This window comes from Rhinopithecus bieti, unplaced genomic scaffold (assembly GCF_001698545.2).
Source record: "Rhinopithecus bieti isolate Rb0 unplaced genomic scaffold, ASM169854v2 scaffold_980, whole genome shotgun sequence".
Taxonomy (NCBI): domain Eukaryota; kingdom Metazoa; phylum Chordata; class Mammalia; order Primates; family Cercopithecidae; genus Rhinopithecus; species Rhinopithecus bieti.
The window spans coordinates 1410868-1436478 of NW_016803338.1; the positions used below are offsets into that span (position 1 = coordinate 1410868).

At 39.2% G+C, this 25611-nt stretch overlaps 1 protein-coding gene across 9 annotated transcripts in view; it reads right to left on the reverse strand.

Annotated features, from left to right (window-relative positions):
• Nucleotides 1-25611, reverse strand: part of SPATS2L (spermatogenesis associated serine rich 2 like) — a 178489-nt gene that overhangs the window by 62561 nt on the left and 90317 nt on the right. For all 9 annotated transcript variants that reach the window (XM_017876388.1, XM_017876423.1, XM_017876370.1 and 6 more), the window contains 3 exons: nucleotides 10035-10143; nucleotides 6054-6103; nucleotides 3026-3272 (listed from right to left, as the gene is read on the reverse strand). In XM_017876388.1, the coding sequence (XP_017731877.1) occupies nucleotides 3026-3272; nucleotides 6054-6103; nucleotides 10035-10143 (406 nt within the window). The remainder of the gene's footprint in view (nucleotides 1-3025; nucleotides 3273-6053; nucleotides 6104-10034; nucleotides 10144-25611) is intronic.

The window sequence follows — 25611 nt, forward strand, 5'->3', positions numbered from 1 at the left end:
GCCAGCTAATTTTTGTATTATTTATAGAGAGGGGGTTTTGCCCTGTTGCCCAGGCTGGTCTTGGACTCCTGGGCTCAAACAATCCTCCCGCCTCAGCCTTCCAAAGTGCTGGGATGACAAGCGTGAGTCATCATGCCTGGCTCATTTATTCTTTAACAGAAAAATTTGTTGCACAGGCATTTGTAATGAATCAGTGACTGTATTAACAAATAATACTAACACATCTGAATGCCTTCATGCTATACTTAAAAAACAGAAGGGAGAATGGGATCACTGTGCAAGAAAGAATTCTTCACAGAAAGTTTCATGTTAGGGTTTCCAAAAGCCCCCTTGTACCCACTCCCCTGGGGGGTACTTAACTTTCAAGGAAGCTGTCCACTGGGAAGGAGACACTTCTAAATTGCATTTACTTTAATGTCATATACTTGATAGAATTACTGACATTGTTTTACAAAGAAGGCATAAATTATAAGTAAATGAAAATATATACATGCTAAGCTTTTATTCTATGATTGATATCAAAATGGCAACTTGAGTAATTAGATTTTGAAAGTAATTCATGTGAAAGCAATAACAAGTAAAGTTGGGAATCTGCCACTCGATTATTTAATTTCTTTCTCTTGCTCTGACTATAAATCAAAACAGTCTTAAAATTGTAGGCACAGTGAAAATTGAATTGAAAAATTCCTGGAGAATTCAGATTCAAAATGAAATAGGTTATTTTGTTGTTGTCATTGTTTGGTTTTAGGAAACCATCATGAAGTAAATAAGGATTATATGAGTTTCAGCACTATTGGTGGAGTTGTTAGGAAATGTGTTTCTGGAAGAAAATTCATGCTTTGTGAGCAATTTAAGAAATTACTAGCGTATTATAGAGTGTGCCAGTTATTTAACGCCTTCTCACTGCCACCCTGATTTGGTACATGTCACCATTTGCTTTTCTGTTTGCACCTCCATCTCTTCTGGTAGACTGAACTTTTCTTAGGCATGGATGGGTCTTATTCATCTTTGGTTTGTCAGAGGATAGCAGTGTGTCATATACAGCAGGTGCAATACCTGAGGGCACTCAGTAAAGTTCTCCTTACTTCTCTCTAACCCTCCAAATCCTTTTTACCACCTCAGTTCTATTGGTCCTTTAATACCCAATGCTCCCAGGAAATCTCCCAGGATCACTCAGTTGGATACTGCACCTCTCTTCCCCAAACCTTAAACTCACCAGTGAATCTACAGCCTTCTCTTCAAAGATATCAGAATGTGATTCCATCAGGGCCTAGACCATATAATATCCTTCTCTGAATCTACTGTGGCATCCAGCACAGTGCTCTGAATATAACAAGAGTTTAAAACACCACTGATTCAACAAACTCAGGATTTTATAACTAGAAGGACTTTGGGGGTCAACTAGTGTAGTGGTTCTCATCAAGGGATCTACCACCTTTTAGGAGACATTCTGAAAAACTGAGGGGCATTTTAAAATTAGCAAAATGATTGTGTGTGTGTGTTGGGGATGGGGTTGGGGGGCAGGATGCTAGATGACTTGCAATCCTGGGAATATCCTACACAACAAAGAATTATCCTGTGTCCTGAACTTTCTTATGTTCCCCTGGACATTCATGATTGTTAAAAAAAAAAAAAAAAAAAAAAAAAAAAAATATATATATATATATAATTATGTGAGTCTAGACAGTTTTACTATGGATTTCCAACATTTGCTTGGATTTCCAAGATTCAACTATTGTGTAAATTAAAGTAAGATGGTACTTTATGATGTTTAGAACTTGACTGAGAATTTTTGGCCATGTGGAAAACCACATCAGCAGTCATGATATTAGAGTTGACACTCATTACCCTAAATCGGACTGCATTTGTAGCAGGTGCATTCACAGTGATTCCATGTTATATACAAATATACTTATTGAGCTCTTACTGTACATGTCAAATATAAAAAAACAGTATCCACAATATCCAGCTGACTACTGCCTTACTTCATTTAATTGCAAAGTGATTCATTTTAAGTGGGTGTAAAAATCTGGCCTCTTTATTGAGCTTTCTATTTTAGTTTTTCCTGAATTTCTTATATTTTATTTATTGAAATTCTGTTTCTAGGTAGGTTATATTATGCACTAATTCTATTTTAGTTATTCCTGAATTTCTTGTATTTTTATTATTTACTGAAATTCTGTTTCTAGGTAGGTTATATTATGCATGAATTTTATTTTAGGATTTGTTCTAAAAATGGGGCATTGGGTCAGATAGTATTGAGAAGCACTGATCTAGTAGATTCCAATGCAGTTTCCTTATTTTTCAGAAAGGAAATGGGACCCTAGAGAAGATGATGTGCCCAAAGTCAAACAGTGGATTACGAAGTAGCCTTTTGAAGATTAATAAATATATAGTTAGAGCACAAATAATTAATGTTCCAGATTCTAACCCCCTGGAAGATTATGTTCTGTCACATCATATAAAAAATACCAGCAGTTAAAATAATTTGATCTGCCCTTTCTAAAAGAAAACATTTAAAACATTTCTTTTGTCACCAATTATTCCTTCTACCCCAGGTGAATTCTAGCAAAGGTGTTTATACAGAATATTTCTTTAAACTAGAATTTCCATTAAAAAAGACTGGCTAAGTGTGGTGGCTCATGTCTGTAATACCAGCACTTTGGGATGCCAAGGCAGGATTGCTTGAGTCCAGGAGTTCAAGGCTGCAGCTGCAGTGAGCTATGACCACACCACTGCACTCTAGCCTTGCACAGCAAGACCCTGACTCAAAAAAAAAAAAAAAAAAAAAAAAAAGAGAGAGAGAGAAAATCCTCTGACTTTGTGTAGAGCTAGATTGAGCATTTATTCTCTGCCCTGTTACATTCCCCTTCACCCCCCATCCTGGCTTCAGGAAGGCTGAATTGTACACACTGCAGAAAAACAACCTTCCATTTTCAACAATATCAACAGTAGCCCCAATGAGCTCCCTTTGTGCTCTTTACATCTGTGTCTTCCTAAGCAATTTTACTTAAGCATTACTGACCTGTGACCACACGAAGTGCCTTTGAAGGTTCCTCAGGTATTGAGATCTTTTTCTCACGAGGGACAAGGGCTGGTTTTTCATTAGCAGAATCCGTGGACGAGCTGTCCTTCTCGCAGCCATTCATGGGGCCGTTTTGAATCTGTGGTGGCTGTGGCTGCAGGGGCCCTGCCTCGGGCCTCTCCACCTTGTCTTTAGCATCTTTGTTGCCTTGATGCTGCTTGGACTTGCTTCTTTTTCTTTTATTGTTCTAGAATGAGAAACACATGAGAACATAATATTCAACTCAGACTCTTGAAATATAAGGTGAATCTGAGAGATGAAAATAAGTTACGTTATCTGTTTTGGTTCCTGGCTCTTCTTACAGACTGGATGAATATTTACGTCTTTATTAAACCCAAGTTAATTTAAGTATCTTTTCTCTTATAGTAAGTTGTATAAACTTTCACCTCATAAACACAATTAAAAAGGTTCCAATAAAAGGAAGAAAAAACCAACAAGGAATGGCTTAAATAACTGACATATTATTTGGGCAACTTGAGGCTCTACAGTAAAATCTTGTGATAACCATCCTGAAAAAACTTGATTTCAGTTATCCTGCCATCGGGGATTAGCTCTCATCTCAAAGTGGTGAATGCTGGAGAGGCAAGGAGGCCACTAAGGTTCCCATCTGCTGGGCAGAAGGAGAGGTATGGGGAGGACTACTAGGGAAAAGGCAGGCAACTTCTTCTTGTAAAATGAGGGCACAGAAGGTAGGTCCTTAAAGTCCAGGTTGGGTCTCTGAAATAGAAACCAGTCAACCAGGAGATTCCTGGAATTGCTGTCATTGTCTAGCGAGCCCCAGGTAGCCACAGGATCCATAATCATCCCCATGATTATTTATTTATTTATTTATTTTAACAAGGTCTCACTCTGGCTGTCGCCCAGGCTGGAATGCAGTTGCGTAATCACAGCTCACTGCAGCTTCACCCTCCTGGGCGTAAGCGATCCTCCCACCTCAGCCTCCTGAGTAGCTGTTACTACAGGCATGCATCACCACATGCAGCTATTTTTAAAAAATTTTTTGTAGATACAGGGTCTCCCTATGTTGCTCAGGCTGGTCTCGAACTTCTGGGCTCAAGTGATTCTCCTGCCTCTGCCTCCCAAAGTGCTGAGATTACAGGCATGAGCCACTGTGCCCTGCCATCCCATGAATACTTCAGCTGGAGCAGACAACAGCTTCAAGGTAATGCCAAACTGATATAAGTCCCCCTTTTCCTGTGAGATAGCCCCTGGACCTCTCGACTGCTAGCTGAATAGCATTACAAGGCTTCATTTTATTTCCTTTGAAATAACACCACCCTGCATTTTATACAATTGAAATTGTTTAGACCCCCCGATATCACAAAAGTCTAAAATACAGAGTTTTACTATATCTCTCTTAAAATGTTCTAATGGTGAATACATAAGAATATCAAGAAAATTAAGAAGATGTTGTTCCTAATTATGTTATATGCTTGACTTGATGTTGCTTTGTACCCAGTTGATATTCAGTGTACTCAACAAACAGTATGATACCAGCCCCGCCAATCGGAACAGACGTCTGAACCATAAGAAAGACCCTGTCCCACCTGCTGAACGAGTGAGTGCCAGGTGAGCATCAGCCTGGCTTCGTTCTTCAACATATTTACAAAAGAAGAAACTGTTTCCTCTTCTCAATTCTCCTCCCTGTTCTCTTTTCCTTTGGAACCACAATCATGCCCCAGTAAGTGCTTTCCTAGGTGAGAGGTGTGTGTCCCAGGGTGAAGGCAAGGCCAGTGGCACTTATTCCCACAAGACACCCACAGCAGCTTCTGGCTCTCAAGCCTCACGTCTATTTGGCTGGGAGACCATTTTCCTTTTCAGCCTCCAGGAGGGAGACTCAGTAATGAGTTGGATCTGCAGCTGCTATCTGCTCTTTTTTTCACATCAGAAAAATCTAATACCCAAACCACACATTCGAAATTTTTCTATGTAAGTCTAAATACTGCCTTTCAATCACTTGCAAATCATGTTCATCTCACACAGAGGCCTGGGAAGCTATGATTAAAGATTAAGCAGAGATTGTCAAAGATGGTGGCATACAAAGGTTAAAAAAAAAAACTCACAATTTTCCTATTCTACATGAAACTAGGAGGAGAAAAACGGAAAGGATGATTCCTGTAATTTCAGTAATCTTCAGGTTTTATGAAAGTAATACTGTGTTATTGTTTGTTCAGAACCTGTTTTGCAGGCCTGTGATCTTCCCCCATGGGGAAGGGTAGACTGGCGTACGATATCCTGGGAAAACCGAAACACAAGGCCTTGCTGTGTCATAGCGGGAATGAGTGGAACAGTTACTTTGAAAGGTGCGGCACACTTTTGCTAGTGTGTATGCACAGATGCATCTCACGAGCTCCCAGAAATCCCAGGCCCTTTGTGACTTGACAAAAAAGCATACCAATTTGAATGGGACACAGTAAAATCCCCTTCCCTTTGTTCTCAAAGAGCAGTACACCAGTGTTCAAGAAGGTCCCTTACTTATTATGGTTCTAAGGAACTTTCTTTTCTTCTTCTTTTATTAATGATCCACCTTAGAATTCAGCCAAAAAAGCATCTCAGGGCAGCCTTGGACAGCTTCTTTCAGGTGGAAAAACATGCGAAAATATATTTAGAGGTTTTCAAGTATCTTTAAAATACTCCTTAATATTTTTCTTTGTGCTACAGGATACGTTCAGGCAAGTTAATGTTTTGAATCCTTTGAATTCTCCAGCTGGGCTCCCCTTTATACTTAAAAAAGAGAGCAACTCTGGGACTTCTTAAGCACACCTGGTTGTTAAAAACACTGAGCAGAAAATAAGGGCATTACAAGTGAGAGTATCTGGTAATTTACGAGAGTCATGAATTTGGAAGCTTTCTGGGTGTATATATTAACATATTTGAAAGAAGCAAAAAACTGGCAGCCTTGTTAAAATAACAACCATGAAGGTTTTGATTGAAGATGTTACCAATTTACAATCAATATTAATCTTACCTTCTTTTTTCCTGTCATATTCCATTCTTTTAGAACTTGAATTGCACTGCCTAGATAAAGACAAAGAATCTTCAACAAATATTCACATCATAAAACATCACACAAAATTCATCTCTGCCTTTCCATCTTGGTAGCAGCTTTTTTTTTTCTTTTTGGCTTTTTCATTTGTTTTGATACATCCTATCTTAATAAAAATGCCAGTTTCATTTTTTATTTCCCAGATTTTCATTTAATTCACTGTATGATCTTGGTTTTATCAAAATATTAAGACTTACTACATGAAGCTTACTTTTTTATCATTATATTGTCTTAGGGAAAATGAAATGTATCTTGAGAATTTTCTAGCAGCTTTGTTGCCATAGGTAGAATTAAAATTATTCTGTTTGATATATGAATAAAAATACCTATAATCTTCTGAACCAAATATGGGATTCTGAATATTATTAACAATGTGAATTTCAGCTTTCTGTTTGGCCACTCCTCCTCTTTTTCTGTTCCTATTCATATGTTCACATCTCGCAGGGGGATGAGGAAGACATATTACAATGATATTAGTTTCTCTGGCATTAGCATGGATAGAGATGGGATGCGGTCTTTACAAGACTTCTACCTCAAAACCAAAAAAAGTTCATTAAGTGAAAAGTTGGGCCCCAGGTTCTGTCCATCCCATTCACATATGTAGGTAGAACTGCACTGACTGAGAGAAGATACCTAATTAAATTACAAGACATTAAAAAAATGTTTTATCGCTGGCCAGCTGCAACCCATGTTTCCACATAGTCTAACAAAGTTCATTCATTCATTCCAATTGTGCTGAAGGTAGTTTCAATAACAAGTTATTGGTAATGAGGACATCAGTTGTTTTCAGATAAATAGGCACAGTATTTCTAAAAGAGAGTAGCTCTTTTAAGTGTATTCTTTTAACGATTTTAAGCATTCTCTAAATATACTAATAGCTCTAATCTAAATATACTAATAGCTCTCTACAAGGAGTATGTTGGCTAAACAAAGATAAATTTCAGGCTGGTCTTTATAATAAATTTCAAATTAGTAGGGTCCCAATTATTGAGTCTACTGTCACTGTTAGATAAGCAGAAGGCTTATGGCTTTGACTAATGTTTAGACAGGCTAATTATTCCTATCTATTTAAAGTTTCCAACTCAATGCCCCTCTTAGACTTGTCTGAGTTGCATGTACTTGAAATAAGACTGCACCTAAAAGTAAGCTATAATTCAGACTTTTTATTAACTGGGTTGGTCTTCCTCTAATTTGTCCAGAGAATTAATGTTTCACAGCATTTTCCTTTTGAAGAAATTTAGAAAGTCACTTTCGTTAGATTTCTTGGTAAGTCTTGGTTAATAATAATTAGGGCAATTCTTACTTATAGCTATGCTTCAGTTTTCTAAATAAAACTAAAATTTAAAAATGCTAAATACTGTTCATTTTAATCAGAAGGTGGTGTTGAGTTGCTTACTGTTTTCACAACTGCCATATTCAATTAGTTCTCTAATTGTCATGTTTTGATATACATTCTATTTGTAATTTGGACAATGAGCTTTAGGGACTAATTTTGAAGAAGAAATAGCCATATTTACAGAGGATTTTGAAACTGTTATTATTAAATTTTAATTATACTGAAACGGCTTGGAGTTTTTCAGCCACTCAGAGTGCTTTCTGTATGCCTCATAAATGACTCCTAACAACTATTTTTGACTGTCAGTTGTTTGGCTTTTTTTTTTTTTTGAGACAGGGTCTCACACTGTTGCCCGGGCTGGAGTGCAGTGGTGTAAATATGGCTCACTGCAGCCTGGGTCCAACCAATCCTCCTGCCTCAGCCTCCTGAGTAGCTGGGACTACAGGCATGTGTCACCACTCTAGACTAACTTAAAAAAAACTGTAGAGACCGTGTCTCACCATGTTGTCCAGGTCTCAAACTCCTGGCAGTCCTTCTTCCTTGACCTCCCAAAGTGCTGGGGTTACAGGCATGAGCCACCTTCCTGGCACCCAGTATTTTTAAATCAAGTTTTCCTACTGCTTCCCAACCCAAATGACTTCTCATGAGGCTTCTCAGCAATCAAAGAGTTTTATTAATGAGATCTCAACATTGAAAAAGTGAAAATTTCAAGAAGGACAAGCAAGGTGCTCTGTTTAAATACAAACAGATTTGATGACAGTCCATCAGTTACTGTGCATCTGTGCATCTCATCAAGATCACGCTGCAATAAAAACTTTCATGATGAGGAATGTGGGGGGCCTCAATCCAAGTGGGGGTAGCAAGGAATGGGGATAATAGCCTTTTCCTTTCCTAAAGCTTTTTTTCCATGCAGGTGATGTTGGCAAGTAAAATCTGAAAAGAGAATGTATCTGATCCAGGATGTGCTTCTTTCCAGATATTTTTTCAGACAAACTGCACCTAATGCTGCAAAGTTAGATTAATATTGCATTCTCTACTATTTGCTTCTCGTGACTAAAAATTATATATCTCTTAGTATATGAAGCAGGGAAAAACAGTGAGAAAAGTTGTGCACCATGGATTTGCTTCTAGGTCTACTGAATGATAACCATTTGCTAATTCAATTAGGACCCTAAACCTTGACTGCTGATATCAGAATGTGACCATATTGCTTGGTTCCAAGACCTTGCCCTGAAATGCAATTATACTTTTAGAAACTCAAGAAGGTTATTCTACTCCTAGGAAAATAAGTAAATCAAACTGTCCTTGACAAACTGTAAATAGGATATAACTGAGAAATGTGCTGGCAGGTCTTCCTTGACCTTATTTGACAGATTATGTGTAGCTTGCCCATATTTACAAAATAGAAACTAATGCCAGGACAGAAGACATATGATAACTAAGGACAAGTAAGAGATCTTTGTTCAAAACTGGAACTGGTTTAATTTGATTAGGAGGGGAGAATTTCCCCATAATTTACAGGAAATCCAAAGCATTACATTGTAAATTTATAGGATAAACATATTCCTGAGACTTTAGATTTTGTAACATCTCTGGCAATGGACTACCTAAATAACAAATTTTTTAAAATAAAGCAAAAAGATTTTAGAGGTAGATAAGATAAACTGATATTGATTAATTTGGCAATCTAAAAATCATAAAATAAAGACATTAAAGAATAAACCAGTCCTCTTAGACTACATAAGCATCAAGTTTAAGAATTCCAGTCATACAGCCAAGTAGAATTATGCCGGTTGGAGAAGTGAGAAGACTTTCCAGATAAGGACCAAAATACATTATCCTCCATTCATAAGAATGACATCAAATAAAGGACACATTTATTTATTTATTTATCTACTGAGACAGAGGCGCACTCTGTCGTCCAGGCTGGAGCGCAATGGTACAATCTCAGCTTACTGCAACCTCTGCCTCCCGGGCTCAAGCCATCCTCCCACCTCAGCCTCCAAGAAGCTAGGTAGGACTATAGGCATACACTATGAAGCCTGGCTAATTTTTATATATTTTTAAATAAAGACAGGGTTTCACCATGCTTCCCAGGCTGGTCTCGAACTCCTGGCCTCAAGTGATCTGCCCACCTTGGCTTCCCAAAGTGCTGGGACTATCGACATGAGTCACTGCTGGCCAAGGACACATTTAATATCAAATTGGAATGACTGGTAGGCAAGGAAATTAGTAGCACTATAATCAATATCCTTTGAAAACTATCTAGAGTCTGTTTTTCCTTAAATGAGAGATAAAGAACTTCCAAATTCTATTCTTATTGAGTGTGTCTATGTGTTTTAAAATCTACCACTTTTTTTTTTTTTTTTTTTTTTTTTTTGAGACAGGGTCTCACTCTGTCACCTAGGCTGGAGGGCAGTGGTACGATCATGTGAAGCCTAACACATTTTTATGAGACCTAAAGTACTCATAATGAATTGACACTCAGTTCATTTAAGGAAAAAAATATGGAATATCTGGAATATTTAGGTCTAACATCTTCAGCTGCAAGGCACAGGTATACCTACCATCCACAAAGGCTTGCACGGCTTTATCCACATTAAAATCAAACTGTTGTAGCACCAGGACTATTTCATTATTGCTTTTGTTGGGAACAACTGATCTAACTGCATAGATCTGTAAAGAAAAAAAAAAAAAGAAATAGAAAGGTGAACACTTTAAATATTTTTCATCTATGAATTGCCCACTAGATAGAATTATAACTATTAGACAGGCCTTGAAAAGCCAACTAATCTACCTTCTTGCCATCAAGCATACTCAAGGCATTCCAGACCAGTGAAAATTCATCCTGGTAATCACCTTGATACCCACTTTATTTGTGTACACATTTTTACAAAGACCTCCTTGTAGGCGTGTAGGAGCATGTGTGAAAAGCCACCTCTGGTTTTTCAATCTACCCTCCCCCAAGACTACAGATGCATACAAGATGTGTTCTCAGTGAGGACACAGAGTCTTTTTCCGTCTCAGGCTTCCTTTCCACTGGCTCAGGGAGTATCTTTAGAAGATGTACAGAAATAGCCTCATGCCTCAGCTTCTCTATCTGCACAGTGGAAACAGTCATCTTGAGGGTCACAGAAGTGTGTTGTGAAATTCCATTCATGTTTAAAGATACAAAAATGTGGAGCATTGTATTTCTGAAATGGTAATCTTATAATCCAAAAAAATGTTTGTGAACACACTTCTGAAAATCAAACATTGAAAATAGTAAAAGTAAATACATATATCCACTAAGAATTTCAATAGGTTAAAGTTTATATTCAATGTTTAATGACATATATGCATTTCTCAAATTCTTATATTCTTTCTTCTTGCCTATTAGAATTAATTGACCTTTATCTCACAGCACTTGCAATAACTACAGAATGTTCTATTGATTTTAGTAAAACCTGGTTCACCCAATTTTCTATCACAGGGATTACTGCAGCTGCTACTGACAAATACTAGAGTACTGCATGGTGCAAAGGTAAGTGATCATTAAAGCACTGTACGGTCTTCGAATGTTTTCATCAGCAGTTAAATTATGACCAGTGGGTTTCAGAGTTAAATGCAGTTTAGTATAATTGGATTCACAGAATATGGATTAAATGGGTATGGTATGTGTAATGTGATGCTATTGACCAGAACATTTCATTGAACAGGAGAGCCTATTTCCTGATTATGTTAGAAAACAGATCACCTATTCCATACAGATCTGCATGTAAGAGTATTTAGGTTGTAATGAGATAACAGCACAAGCTACTGTCATGTACCCACCCAGCACAAGCATAGGTGGGTATATGACTTGTAAAGGTGCTGACACTATAGATTAGAAAGCTGGTTTTGAATCTTGACATTTTATAAGTGCTAAATATTTGAGTTTTACTGAGGACTCTAATATTTTGTGTATATATATATATTTATATATTTGTATGTGTGTGACTCATACAATCAATAGATCAAAACAATCAATAGATCGTTTTCTATTCTCACATTTCATTGTTCTTAGTTTTCCTAGCATCCATTAAAAAAAATGAACGTCTTCAAATCTAAGTTCTTTCTCACTTATTCTCTGTGTCTTCTTTAAAAATCCAATTCTGTGAGTGTTTTTTGAACACCTACTATGTGACAAGCCATCGAACTTCCTGGAACTTAAGAGACTAGAGGAGGATTTACATATTGACCAAATAACTGCATAAATATATGCCTATAAATTCAATTTAAGTGGTATAAAATCATATGACAGGGAGACTTGACTTACATGACTTTATCCACTGAGACCTGGATGGAGGATGAATGAGAAGAGATGGGTGGGAGGGGAAGGGGAAAAGCATTTTGAGCATAGGGAACAGCATGAGTGAGGAGCGAGGCATGGATGAGGAGGGAGGAGCTGGACGTGATTGGGGAGGGAGGCAGAGGGTAGGCTTCTAGAGCACAAGAGGAAATCAGAACTGGGCAGGGACCAGATCGTACAGGGCCTACAAGGCTGTGCAAAGGATTCTGATCTTGTGAGCATCCCTCAACTATCCTTTTGTTGAGCTTTTTTTGTTTTTGCTTTTTTTTTGAGCAAGGCCAAGATGGGGAGGAAAAAACCACAAAAAATCCCTCCATCCAGCCCAGGAAGATCATTAACAGAATGTGTCCAACAATACATAATATTTGCCGCATTGTTACCAGTGCACTGGAATTATACCTAAAGATTACGTTACCCTTCCAATATAGCTCTTTTAAGTAAAATCTAGCATTTATTTCAAGCCACTATGGCTTAGTTCATATTACATAAAATTTCTTAATACTCACCATCATTATTACCACATCAGGCACATCTACATAATATAATAAATACAATAGTAATTATATTAACTACATTATAGTTATATTAGACAAAGGTTTTCAATACACCTACACAGCTGTGTGAATTGCAAAAACCTAGAATTATGGAATAAACATAAAAAAATGGCTTTATGGCCGGGCGCGGTGGCTCAAGCCTGTAATCCCAGCACTTTGGGAGGCCGAGACGGGCGGATCACGAGGTCAGGAGATCCAGACCATCCTGGCTAACATGGTGAAACCCCGTCTCTACTAAAAAAATCTACAAAAAACTAGCCGGGCGAGGTGGCGGCGCCTGTAGTCCCAGCTACTTGGGAGGCTGAGGCAGGAGAATGGCGTGAACCCGGGAGGCGGAGCTTGCAGTGAGCTGAGATCCGGCCACAGCACTCCAGCCTGGGTGACAGAGCGAGACTCCGTCTCAAAAAAAAAAAAAAAAAACAAAAATGGCTTTATCTGCCTCCAGTCTCTCCCCTGCAAAATACAATGTTGTATTATGTTAAGGCAAAACACAAAATAAACCACTACTTGTAGAGATACTTCCTTTTTAGATGTTTATACTACTCTTGCCTATCCTCCTTTAAAAGAAAAAAATACATGATAAGATGTGCACAGAAAACATTTTCTATCCTTTCATTTTGTATATCCTAGCACTGACTGTATCCTTAGAAAACTGTCAATAACTGAGTTCTGGTATCAAATCTAACTGAATATCAGATGCAATTCCTGGAGGAATACATTTAATTAGGACAGGTATTCCAAGTTTTACAGAAAAAAGGGGGAAAAAAATAGTTTCTGCTTATACTTGGATATCACATAGCAATGTTGAATTCTAGTAAATTTCTGGGCCAACCTCTGTTTCTGCTTTAATCACTTGACTTGGCTAATGTGGAGAGAGCAGCATTGTTTCTCAGCCTGTTGTTTATAAATTCACTATGTTTATTTTCCTATGGAAATGTCTTCGAGAAAGATGGAGAAATTGTGTGAACTCACATATGCACATAAAAATAAAGGAACCTCACTGTGTCACTACTCATAATTCAGTGGTATCAAAAAGGGTTTAAGCATTTTAATCTAAAAAAAAAAGCCGTCATTATAAAGAGCTTTAAATATAAGGCATGATGACCAAGGAAGAGTTATGGTGAGCCTGTACTGAAAGGCTTGCCTTTGCAGTTGGAAACCAAGCTTCCGAAGACGGATGCTCCTGGAGGAATGGAGCAATCAATAATGCGTGACTAATGGTAGTTTGCATACGGAGAACTCATAAAATTCACGCCCGCAGCGGCTGTTTTGCAGAGGCTGTTTTTGGCGCAGCTTCACACACACAGCCTTTTACTTCATTGTCACAGCCCAGGCTAACACCTAAGCCACTGTTTGAAGCTGCACTTGGCTGCACCCCTAAAGGGCTCTCATGCCATAAACAAAGTGGTCTCACCAGGTGGCCGCTGTTGGATGACAGTCAAGATGGCTAGTTAGTGGTTCATTTAGCAACTGTTTTACCTTCCCAAAATTATGTTCCCCTATTTTGCTTCTGCTAATTTCACCCTGGTTTGGCAAAGTCAGTGTGCTATCTAGAAACAGCATGATGTTTTGATGCCACCTCTTGAGGGTTTTAGTCATGATCCTTCCTCTCTCTGGGGCTTCCCTATCTGACTCTGCAGGCTCTGCCCCATTGAGCCTCAGGCCCGCCCTGCTGGCCTTTTGCCTGCACTAACTGGGCAGTGAGGCAGTGTGACTTTCTTGGACGTTGTTTGGTTTCAGTTTCCCAAACTAACTTACCTTCTCAGTACCTGAGATGTCTGGTTAGGAGCTGTTAATGGATTTCCTCATTCATACTGTGCATCTTTTGAGCCTGGCTGTGATGACCCTTAGAAATTCTTCTTGGCTTCCTGATGAGTCACTAAAACTACGTGTGAGTTTCAAAAGTGGCTCTGCCCAAAGTTTTCAATCCACCCACACAGTTGTGTGATCAGCAAAGACCCGGTATTATCAAATAAACATAAAATAACTGCTCTCTCTGCTTCCAGTCTCTCCCCTGCAATTCAGTCCCAGGCAGCTGCTCTTCCTGGAGTATATTCATGACCATTTTACCCTCTTCCTTAAGAACTTAAGAATAAAGTTCATTACCTGCAACCTGGCATTCAAGGCCAGCAACAATTGGGCTCCAACTTGCTTTCTAAATGCCCAACTTTACCCCTTCACAGACAAGCTCCCCATGCCCAGTTGGGAGCCCCCACCCCCAGGCTGGGTTTTTTAAAGATGTGTCTGAATTGTACATTCCAGGTGAAATGCCATGTGTTCCATGAAATCCTTCTCCATGCTCCCTGCCAGAGGTCATCTTTGCCTCAACTCCTGTAGCCCCTGGTCAGCAAGTGTCTTAGCCCCTTTCCTTTATAGCTCCAGTATTTGTGTGTGTGTCGTGTCTCCCAGATGGCAGGCAACGTGAGGGCAGAATCCTCATCTTGGCCATTTTTGGATAATCACCATGCCCACTCACAAGCAACTAATATGATGCATGTAGTAGGCATTTAATACATATATGTGGAGTGAGAGAATGCCAACTTGTAGCTACACCAGGCAGCTGCTCGGAGTCAAAAGAAGACTCCATTGGTGTGTGTGTAGACCATCCCAGCACTCTGCATCTACCACCCATGATAACAGTGGGCAGGTCTCACTTGATTGATGTCATTAAGCATAATATGGGTAGGGAGAACATATATGTGTTCTTCAAATTTCAATAACAGAGACTGGAGGAATATTTATGAGATTTTTACATTCTTACAATTTTATTTCTGTACAATAAGGTACTCATGGTATTTTGTGGAGTTTTAAAATATGAAAAGCACAGTAACTGCCTGTCTATCCTTCCAAGGCTCACCTTAGCAGACAGACGTTGGCTGAGCCCCTATTAAATGACAGGAGCTGAGGATACAAAGAAAAACCAGATATAGTTCTGCTGTAAGGAGGCATAGTTTAGCAGTGGAGCCAGAAATGTCTACAATAAAAGTAGGTAATAAGTGCTGTATTGTCCTTACGAACAGGGCACTGTGCTGCTACAGAGAAGGAATTAAGTTTGCCCGAGTAAGGGAGAGTACTTTATTGAGAGCCAAATGTCATGGAAAGAGCGCTGGAGTTAGACAGACCTATGTTCTAATCTTGGCTCTGCTACATTCTAGCTCTATGACCTTGGGTGAACTAATTAAATTTTTGAAACTTGGTTCTGTAGCTGTAAAATGAGGATATTATCTTCTAGAGTCTGTGTAAAAATGGAAAGGGATGATGCCTGCAAAGTGTTTCCTATAGAATTTGGCATATATTAGCTACTCAACAGATTTTAAAAAGAAAAAAAGTGGGAGCATTTGCATTAAGGGTCCCTTCAGGTGTGGCTTTGAAGTGGAAAGACCATGTGGCTTGAATGTTGGTCAAGATGTATTTGGGGGAAGATTACCCTGTCTACCCTTTTTCTTAAGAGAACCTCCTCCCTCCACAGACTTGCTAAGGGGTCCGTGGACCCAAGACTCTGTCCCTACTTTTCCCTTCTCTATGGTGTAACTGGTACAATGAGGAAGTCTAAGTCTATCTTTAGGGTGGTTAATGTGATATTATCCCCTTCTTCTTCTTTCATTTAATTATTTACTAAACATCTACTATGATCAGGCACTGCACTAGTGGCTGGATACAGCCATAACAAAACAGATATGGTCACTGCCAAAACTAGAGAGGGAAATGGATATAAACATAGAAATTAAAATATATCACTGCAACTTGTGCTAGGTGAGTGCTATGAAGGCAGCAATCAACAGAACACAGTGACAATTACAGTGGTCAGGAAGTGGCCTGGCTAGAAAAGACAAAGTGAGCCAATTAGACCCTCTGCCTTGAAGGTCTGAACTATTCAACACAAAGGGAGAGAAGTTGGAGAGCAGATGAAGAGAGGCTGGACTTGCAGCTGCCTCACTTTCTCTTTCCTGTTCCTTTAACTTTTCCTGAAGTCTCATGAGACGCTGCCAGACTTTTATAATAATAACCTCTCTCTCTCTCTTTTTTTTTTTAACTTGTGCTAGTTTGAGAGGGTTTCATTTTCTAGAGAAAGTATGGTATGCCTGGAGGCAACATTAATAGCCAGGGCTGGAAATAAAAATAATAAAGCTAAATAATTAATCCCGATTGGCAAAGGTGAGAAAAGGAAGATTTTAAAGATAAGTCCCATTAGAATGTACATGGCAGCTGGGAGAAGAGAGGCCTGAGACCTCTGCTCACACACTTCTTCCAGCACTGACGTTGCCACCATTATTTACTTATGTGACTTCTTGTTCTACTGAGCGACAGGGAGCATATCTTTATATCCACAGGGTCTAGAGCAATGGGTGGCATTCAGTAGATGATTCATAAATGTTTGTAGAATGGATGACTGACTGAATGAGTAAAAGGAAGCAGGGAGTCCAGTAAGATGGTTACTGACATATTCTAGTTTTACTTATTCATTTTTAAGTGCATCTCTAATTAAGAATTAAGTATTACACACTATTAAAAAGCTTAATGGATTCAGGCCCAAAATGTATGGAGTGCCTCCTGGGTGCCAGGCACAGCATATGGCTGGCTCATTCCTTAAGAAGCCTGCAATCTTGGAGGTGAGCTTAACCTTATCCCCTATGATAAGGACAGCAATCAAGCAGCCAGCAACCTCCTCCTCACACCAATGGGAAATGGAGTTATTTATGGGTTTGCCGTTCCTGCAACTTTGAAAGGAGTTTTATAATCAGCTTTGGTCACATTTCTCAAATGCTGAGCCATTCAGAGATGCCTTAAAAACAGCTCATCTGTGTATGCTTTGCTTCACTTGCTGGGCCACTAATATCACTAATATCTACACAGCTAAGGAGGTAGTTTTCCTATGAATTTTCTTGGGGGGAAGAAAATTACTCTTGCAGACAGTACCTTTGCCATCATGGGGATAATTCCATAATTTAATTGCCTTTTCTTAACATCTACTTCCCTGGCCAGCCAAAAAAATATGCATTGAGGTGCTTTGTCATGTTCACTTGCTGACTTTTGGGGGAATTAACACCAGGGGTACAAATCAAAATTAACTTTTTTTTTTTTTTTTTTGGGCAGGAAACCAGAGAGGAGAAAGAATAATGCAGATTTGAAGATGGAAAAAAGAAACAGTTTTTATAGAATTATGGGAAGTAAAAGTGGGAAGGATCTTAGAGACGGTCTAGTTGTGGCTTCTCGAACTTTAAAATACATTCTGATCACCTGGGGATTTGATTGGGATGAAGATTCTGATTCAGAGGCTTGGAGTGGGTCCTGAATTCTACATTTCTAATCAGCTCCCAGTTGATGTAAATGCTGCTTGTCCAGGGATGTGGTAGGCAGAATAATGGCCCCCCAAAGATATCCATGGCCTTATCCCCCTGGAACGTGTGAACATGTTAGGTTACGTGGCAAACTGAATTTGCAGATGGAATTGAGGTTGCTAATTAGCTGACCTTCAAATGGGGAGATCATCCTGGATTATCTCAGTGGGTCCTTATAATTTGATGGAGATGGAAGACAGTCAGTGTGACAGTGATGCAATGAGAGAAAGGCTTGGCCAGTCTCTCCGGGTTTGAAGACAAAAGGGGCCACAAACCAAGGAATGCAGGCAGCTTCTAACAGCTAGAAAAGGCAAGGAAGATTATTCTTCCCAGGGCTCCAGAACTGATACCTTGAGTTCAGCCCAAGGAGACCCATTCGGACTTCTGACCTCCAGAACTAGAAGATAATCAATGTGTGTTGTTTTAAGCTGCTGAAGTTGTGGCAGTTTGTTACAGCAGCAACCGGAAATGAATACAATGGACCACACTTTGAGAAACAAAGGCCTACTCTTCTCTTCCTCCCTCCTTATAAGAAGATGTCTTTCCCTATCCCACCAACTATCACCTCTTAAAAATATATACCTTCCAGATGGCAACCCTTTCCACAAAGGTTTGGGGGAATTGTAGCCATTCACTCATTCAAGCCACATTTTGTGAGGGAAAGTGAAATGAATCTGACACAATCTTTGCATCCAACGAGCTGACAAAAGAGTAAGGAAAATAAGGCAAAGTCATAAATAACTAGCACATCATTCTGGTAACAACGTCCTCTCAGAATCTTACCTGCTCTCTATTCTTTCTTTCATTAACCTGGACAGGCTCCCCTGTCTTTCACCTGGACTCTGGAAAAGGCCTCCTAATGGGATTCTCTGGCTTAGTTTCTCCTCTCTCCAATCCATCTTAAAACAGTCATTGCACAATTAATCTCCCCAAACTGCGTGAGCGTGTTCACTGATGGAGGGAAGGAGATGGCAGTGAGAAAGAATTAGAAGAGGGGAAGAGAGGAGATAAATTATGAAATGAGTTTCCACCGGAAATACGAGAAACATCATCAAAACCCATGTGGAATGGAAGGGAGGTTCTTCTGTTTTTCTAAGAATTCAGAGAAAGGAGAAAAGGAGAAGAAGGGAGAGTGAAGACATAATAAAAATTTCAGATTGTGAAGGGGAAAATTTATGGAAACCATTCCTCTGTGTAAGAGTTTTAGAATTCGCTTTGGGGCTTAAAAAGTGGAGAAAGGTTTAGAGCTGCCCTTATGGGAATGAGATAGGAAACGACCTTGACGAACGACGGACTGCTGAGCAGGCCTGTGGGTCCACGGTGCTGGACTGCACAGATCTGTTACGGTGCCGATCGGCATGGTTTCCCCAACAATTCTCAACAAGCCAGAAGCAGGAGCAACGGAACGATCCATGGTTACAAACTGTAAGAAATGTAGGGGTAGATTTTAGGGCTCTGAAACACAGGGGCTGCGTATCACTAAGGTGGCTGATGAAGGCATCTGTGGTCTATAAAGTGGGGGCGATGAATTGGAAGACTAGAGAGAGGCTAAGGGACGAGAAAGAACAGATGTTAAAGACAGTTAGACGATGAGAGAGGTTGATGATAAGGACATGCTCAGAGAAGGGATGTTAGACATTGCCAGTCTGTGGTCCCAGTCCTGCCTGCTGGTGTGTAAGTATAACCCCTTTTCTGCAGTCCAGCCCTTTGCTTTTTAAAAAGAACTAAAGTGTTCTCCACAATTCCATCTTTATAGAGTAAATACGCTCTTTTGCAATTTTTCATAAGCTGTGCTTCCCAAGTTTTTACTATCTGATCAAGCTCTTCTGAGCATATCCTGTTAAAATATGGTGCTGTAAAAGAAGTACATTGCTCCAGAAGTGGTTGGATTACAGCAGAGGACTGTGAGACCTGCACCTGCCTTGGTTGGACCCCATTTATCCATTAAAGGAGTCTAAGGTGACATTCGCAATTTTAGGAGCCACATTAATTAATCACTAGGTCAAATGCAAGTTACTTGCTACTAACTTTCCTTCCATTGAGTTTGAGACAAGTGTCCCCTGGCCTTGTGCAATGACTAGAACACAAAGGTATGATTTTATATTCATCTTTCTTAAATTTCAGTATGTAAGTTCTGACTCATCACTCCAGCCAGCTGTTATGTTTTGGAACCTTGAATTTTGTCCCATCATAAACAGGAATGTTTCAGCCATTCCTTCCAATTTTGTATCATTTTAAAAATTAGTCAACATCCTCTATATCTTAGATTTGTTTATCTGAATTTTGTATAGGCCATGGCCAAGTATAGAGGCCAGAGTATTATCATAAAAACTTCCCTCAAAGTTGAAATTAATCTTTTAATACTTGTTCATTCATTTCTCCAGTCAGTCACAATGCACAGACTCAGAAGCTGGACTGCAGCAGTGACAGATGTACTGGGGTTTATAGTCTAGGAAGGCAAATGTTTGATGAATGCTATAGAAGAAGCAGTGAGGATGCTCTGGCATCTATAACAGGGGACCTGTCCTAGTCTAGAGAGTAAGGGAAGCCCCCTCCAAGGACTGAAGTTAGCTTAAAACAAGAACGATGGGTTAGTAGCACTATAGTTAGGCAAGGGGAATGGGAGGGAAGGTGGAGCATTCCAGGAAGAGGGCACAACGTCTATGAACAGATAGGATTGAGTGACTGGAAGAGCATGCTCAAAGGAATGAAGGTCAAAGATTGCTGGAGCATTAAGTATGAAAAGGAGGGGGACTGTGGGTGACGCTGGAGAAGAAAGGCACAAGGCAAAAGTGGGCAAGGTCCTGGAAGCCTTATTATAATTTTGAGGTTTATTCTAAGGGCAAGCCATTGAAGGGCTTTACTCAGGAGAGGAACATGACACTTGCATATTAAAGGTCATTCCAGTTTCTTTGTGAATGTGTTGGAGGAGATCAAATGGATGCCTGTTAGGATTCCAACAGTGTCCAGGGGAGAGAAAATGGACCAAGATGGGGCAGTGTAGAAAAAGACTCACAAATTTCTTGGGAGGAAGCAATTGATTTGCGATTAACTAGATGCAGGGAATGGGGAAAATGAAGAAACATGGGTGACTCCTTGGTTTCTGGCTCGACTGTCTATGTGGCTGGTGGGATCATTTCCTGAGAACGGACCAGTGGTGGTAGCTTTACTCTTTCAGGAGTCTGTGAGACATCCGTGTCCAGATATCTAACAGGCAGCTGAATCTGTAAATCTGGAGCTCCAGAAAAGAATTGAGCCAGGGATAGAGATTTTGGCACCATCAGCATCAAAGTGAGTCTCAACCCTGGCTGCAAACTGAAATTACTTGGTGATTTTTCAAAATATAGCTACACCTGAGCCCCACTCCAGATTATCAAATCTGGGACTTGGCACTCCTTTTAAAAAAAAGTTTTCCCAGGGACTCTAATATCCATCCAGAATTGAGGACCGTGAGTGAGAAATCATGAAAGATAGGTAAGGGACACTGGATGAGACAAAGGAGAGAAGGTGGCACAGGACAGATCTCTTTTTAGGTATAACTGCTCACCTGTCAACTCATTTACCTGAGTGTACTAACTACACACCCACACCTCTCCATTATTTATATATTATTATAATTTCAAAAATAGCAGTTCTAGTTTAGAACAGTTTTACTTTCTGTAAAGCAAAACTCTTCGAGCGGGCACTCTCTCTCTGTAAGAGGGTATCCCAGGTATCCACTGTTGCATAACAAGTGTCCAAAATTTTGTGGCTCAGAACAACAATCTATTTTTCACTATTTCTGTGGCTTAGGAATTAGGGAGGAATTTGGCAGAGTAGTCTGCCTCGGGGTCTCTCATGGAGACGGATGGTGGGGGAGAGGGATGCTGGTACAGATGGGGTGTGTCTGAGCCTCTCTCTCTGTGCAGTCTGAAGGTTTCTCCAAGTGGTCTGTGTTGATGGGCTAGTCTGGGCTTCCTTGAAGCATGGTGCAACAGTCAAGACTGTTTACATGGCAGACCAGAGAGCCACTGCAATATCCCACCTGGTGAAGAAGTAGCAGAATCACCTGGCTTTGGAAAAGTCTTTTCCTTCCTACTATACTGGTCAACCAGCTACAAAAGTCTGCCCAGTTTTAAGGGGAGAGGCAGGCTCCATCTTTTAATGCAGGAAGATACTATTGTTGCCTCTTTGAAAAACATGGTTGGCTTTGAATAGTTAAAGTTAATGAAATCAACAACCCAGATTTCTTTTTACCAATTCTTCATCTGTACTTTGTCCGGTCACTGAACATTTGGAATAAAAGCAAATTTATTTAACAGTTATAATAATACTAAATGAAAACCAATAGTTTATGTTAGATACAACTTCTTTAATTCCTAGAAATGAGCAGATGACTTATAGAGTAAGAGATATTCAAATGGACTTCTCTCCTATCTAAAGAAATAGTAAAATTGGAGACTGATTTGAGTAATAATAAAATTTCAGTCTCCCACACACAAAAAAGTAAAATTAAAATGAACTAAAGTTCTTAAATCTTTAAATTTAGTCCATGATCAACTTTTTATATCAGAATTTTGATTTTTAATCTGACACTGGGAAGTTTAAATATATACATATAACTATCAAATCATTGTTAGCAACAGTCTCTCTGACCTACATTTAAACAAGCAATAAGCCTAATACATATCTCATTTTACCCATTTAGCTAGCATATATTCAGTATATACCTACATGTTTTCTATAATTGTTCTTGATTCTTCTCATATTTTCCCAGAACTACCAGTTAGACTTGCACATAATTTTAGGGTACACTGAGTCCTTGAGTCCACTGGAAGTCTGTTTTCAGCCAGCTGGTTATACCTACACGGTATTAGGACTTAGGTAAATACTCTGTCTGGCCACTATTGCTCATGAATTCTGTATTTGAATTTATTACTGAGGACAAGAAAATGTTATCTTCATTCAAGGCATTTTGTTTCTGGTATTTTAATCAGAGTAGAAACTAAGACACTTTAATCTTCTGCTTCTAACTTAGAATATTCAGTAAAATCTTTCTTCTCATCTTCTTTGCAATTTAAAGTCTCCACTTGGGGGCAGGGGTTGGGGGGGAAATGGTAATTATTGACATTTACTCTCCCTGAGGGATTTTTTTTTTCCTGCTGATTCACAGAACTTTTCAGATAAAGAGTACCATAAAGGCATAAGTCACTATTACCCTTTAATCAATACCAGAACAAAGGAGTTAATTACCTTTCAGTCAATACCAGAATAAGGGAGTTGGGTTAATCTCTAAATTATATTAACCTTGGATATTTCTTCACTGTGGTGTGGAGGAAGCTGATGATTTAAACACCATGGAAACTAGAAGCACACACTCTGTCTCTTTGAGGGGAGTTTATTTGTTCACCTACATTTTTTATTTTAACAGGTTTGATCAATTAAAAAAGAGCACGATGATTTGAATACCAGTCAAAATTATCATCTGATTGGCCAGATCTTGTTTTCCCAATGATTTTATGAGTTTATTTGTTTGCTTTTCCTCTAAAGGCAGTAAAAAAGAATTAAAACCAGTCAGCATTTGCCAAATTCCTAAAATTACAATTTGAGCCACTAAAAAATTTAAAAACCACAATTGTCCATTGGAAGATGAGTGGATCAAGAAAATGTGGTATATATACACAGTGGAATATTATCTAGCCTTACAAAAGGAAACCCTGCAATGTGCAACAACACTGATGAATCTTGAGGATACTATGCTAAGTGGAATCAGCCTGGCACAGGACAAATACTGCATGACTCCCTTCATATGAAGCATGTAAAATAGTCAAACTCATAGAAGCAGGGACTAGGATGGTGGTTTCCAGGGCCTGGAAGGAGGAGGAAATGGAGAAATGTTGTTCAATGGGTATAAGATTTCAGTTATGCAAGATGAGTAAGTTCTAGATGCACTGTGCCTATGGCTAACAATACTGTACTGGCATTTAAAAACACAATAAGAGGGTAAATTTCATGTTAAATGTGCTTAGCATAGTATTTTAAAAGAAAGAAAACGTTAAGTTATATAATTGATCCTAAATCATTTCAATATATTTTTGATAATTACCTTCAAGAATTGAGAAGCAGAGTTCCAAAGCATTCCTAAGACAAGAGGGCATCAGAAATGTTATGCCAGTGAACCATACATGGACTTTTAAGATGGTTCAATCAGGTTCCTTCATTTTATAAGAAACTGACGTACTGAGAGGTTATGTGCTAAGTTCAACCTGAGGCAACCAGTTTGTATCAGGACTCAGGTTGGTGCCCATGTTCTCTGATCTGTAGCACAGTCTCCCTTTTGGTCTTTCACAGTGCCAGTGCGTAGGAGGTGGGAAAGACCACAGGTTCATCCAATGATAGAGCTGCCAAGGATTTTGGAGTTCATCTAGGTGAACTCCCATCGTTTAGCAGATTAAAACATTGAAGCCAAGAGAATAAATACAATGTATACACATTGTACACAAAGGACACAGGTTTTCAGTATAATGATGTTCCTTTGTTAGTTTACATGTGGTTTGAAACAAAGTATATTTTTAACGGACAATAAGATTACTGAATCACTGTTCACCCTAGAAGTTGAGAAGGCTCCCCATACTAGTGGCAGTAGACTTGGTTTGCTAAAGGATGGGAAATTCTAGAGTTTGCATTTTAATTTACTAATTACTTTAGAATGATGGTTCTCAAACTTTTAATTTATTCTTTTCAATAAACATAAAAATGTCAAGCTTTTCTCATGTAATTGAATTCCAAAATAGGTATTCCAATTTCCTTTTAAAAAATGTATATATATGTATTTGTGTATATATATATATAGTGTTACACTCTGAGACATTGTGGTAGCTACAGAAATCAATACAGTTGACTGACAGCCTCTGCCACTCCTCTGGGTCCCCCAGTGCATTTACACCCCAGCCACAGTCCCCCCAGGAGGCTGCTAGTTAACAGCTGAGGAGGCTGGGGACTAGTGAAAGCTCATTTCTGAACAGTCCTCCAGTGGGCAACATTGGCCTAAACACTCCTCATCAGCCTGCCGAAATTCAATACTGCATTGTAAGTTTGAGGCGTTCTCTGCTCGATTTTCCTTTCTTCTCCCTCTTCTTTCAAGCTATCAGATTTGTATGGAAGTCTACAGCCTCTCCCTGCCTGCTCTGGCTGCCTACCCTCTTCGCCATCTCTTCTAATCCCATCTTATCTTGGCATCTGTCTCTTGGAGGACTCAAAAGAAAACGAGTATGTGGGGTTTTTTGTTTTCTAATTATACCTATTTTTCCCCCACTGACATTTTAATACTTGCCCTAGACCCAGGAAGTATGTCCCACTTCCTTCTTTCTCCCCGTAAATTGAGAATTACCATTAGACAATAGTGGCTAAATTAGTTAACATTGATTAATTAGCCAATATTTGGGGGGCACAAAGTCTATGATATTATTATTATAGGAGCTATTAAGTACACAAATAAATCAAAAGTCCATCAGGAGCTTATAATCAAGTTAAGGAGCAATGACTTATAGGGAAAATGTGGTTTTAATAATAATACAAGCAATAACAATTTTAAGGTCTGAGTCTATGCATCTGTCTGTCTGTCTGTCTACCTGTCTGTCTAATCTATCTGAACAGATTTCCAGTGTGCAAGGTTAGGAGAGAAGGAACTATTGTTACAACATTCCAACATTGTCATTTTCTTCTCTGTAAAAACTGAATATTTTAATACGAAGGATCATGGAGAGAAATAACTAGAATGTTGGTAAAGTACCTATAAATCCCAAGGGATTATGAACAGAGTTACTGTTTCCTGCTGCCAAAGGGTTTCATTTTTGACATGCTCTTGTATTCTTTAGCATTAATCATCTATCTTATATATACCTCTCAGCCGCAGTGCACAGGGGTTACCAGGAAAGACTGG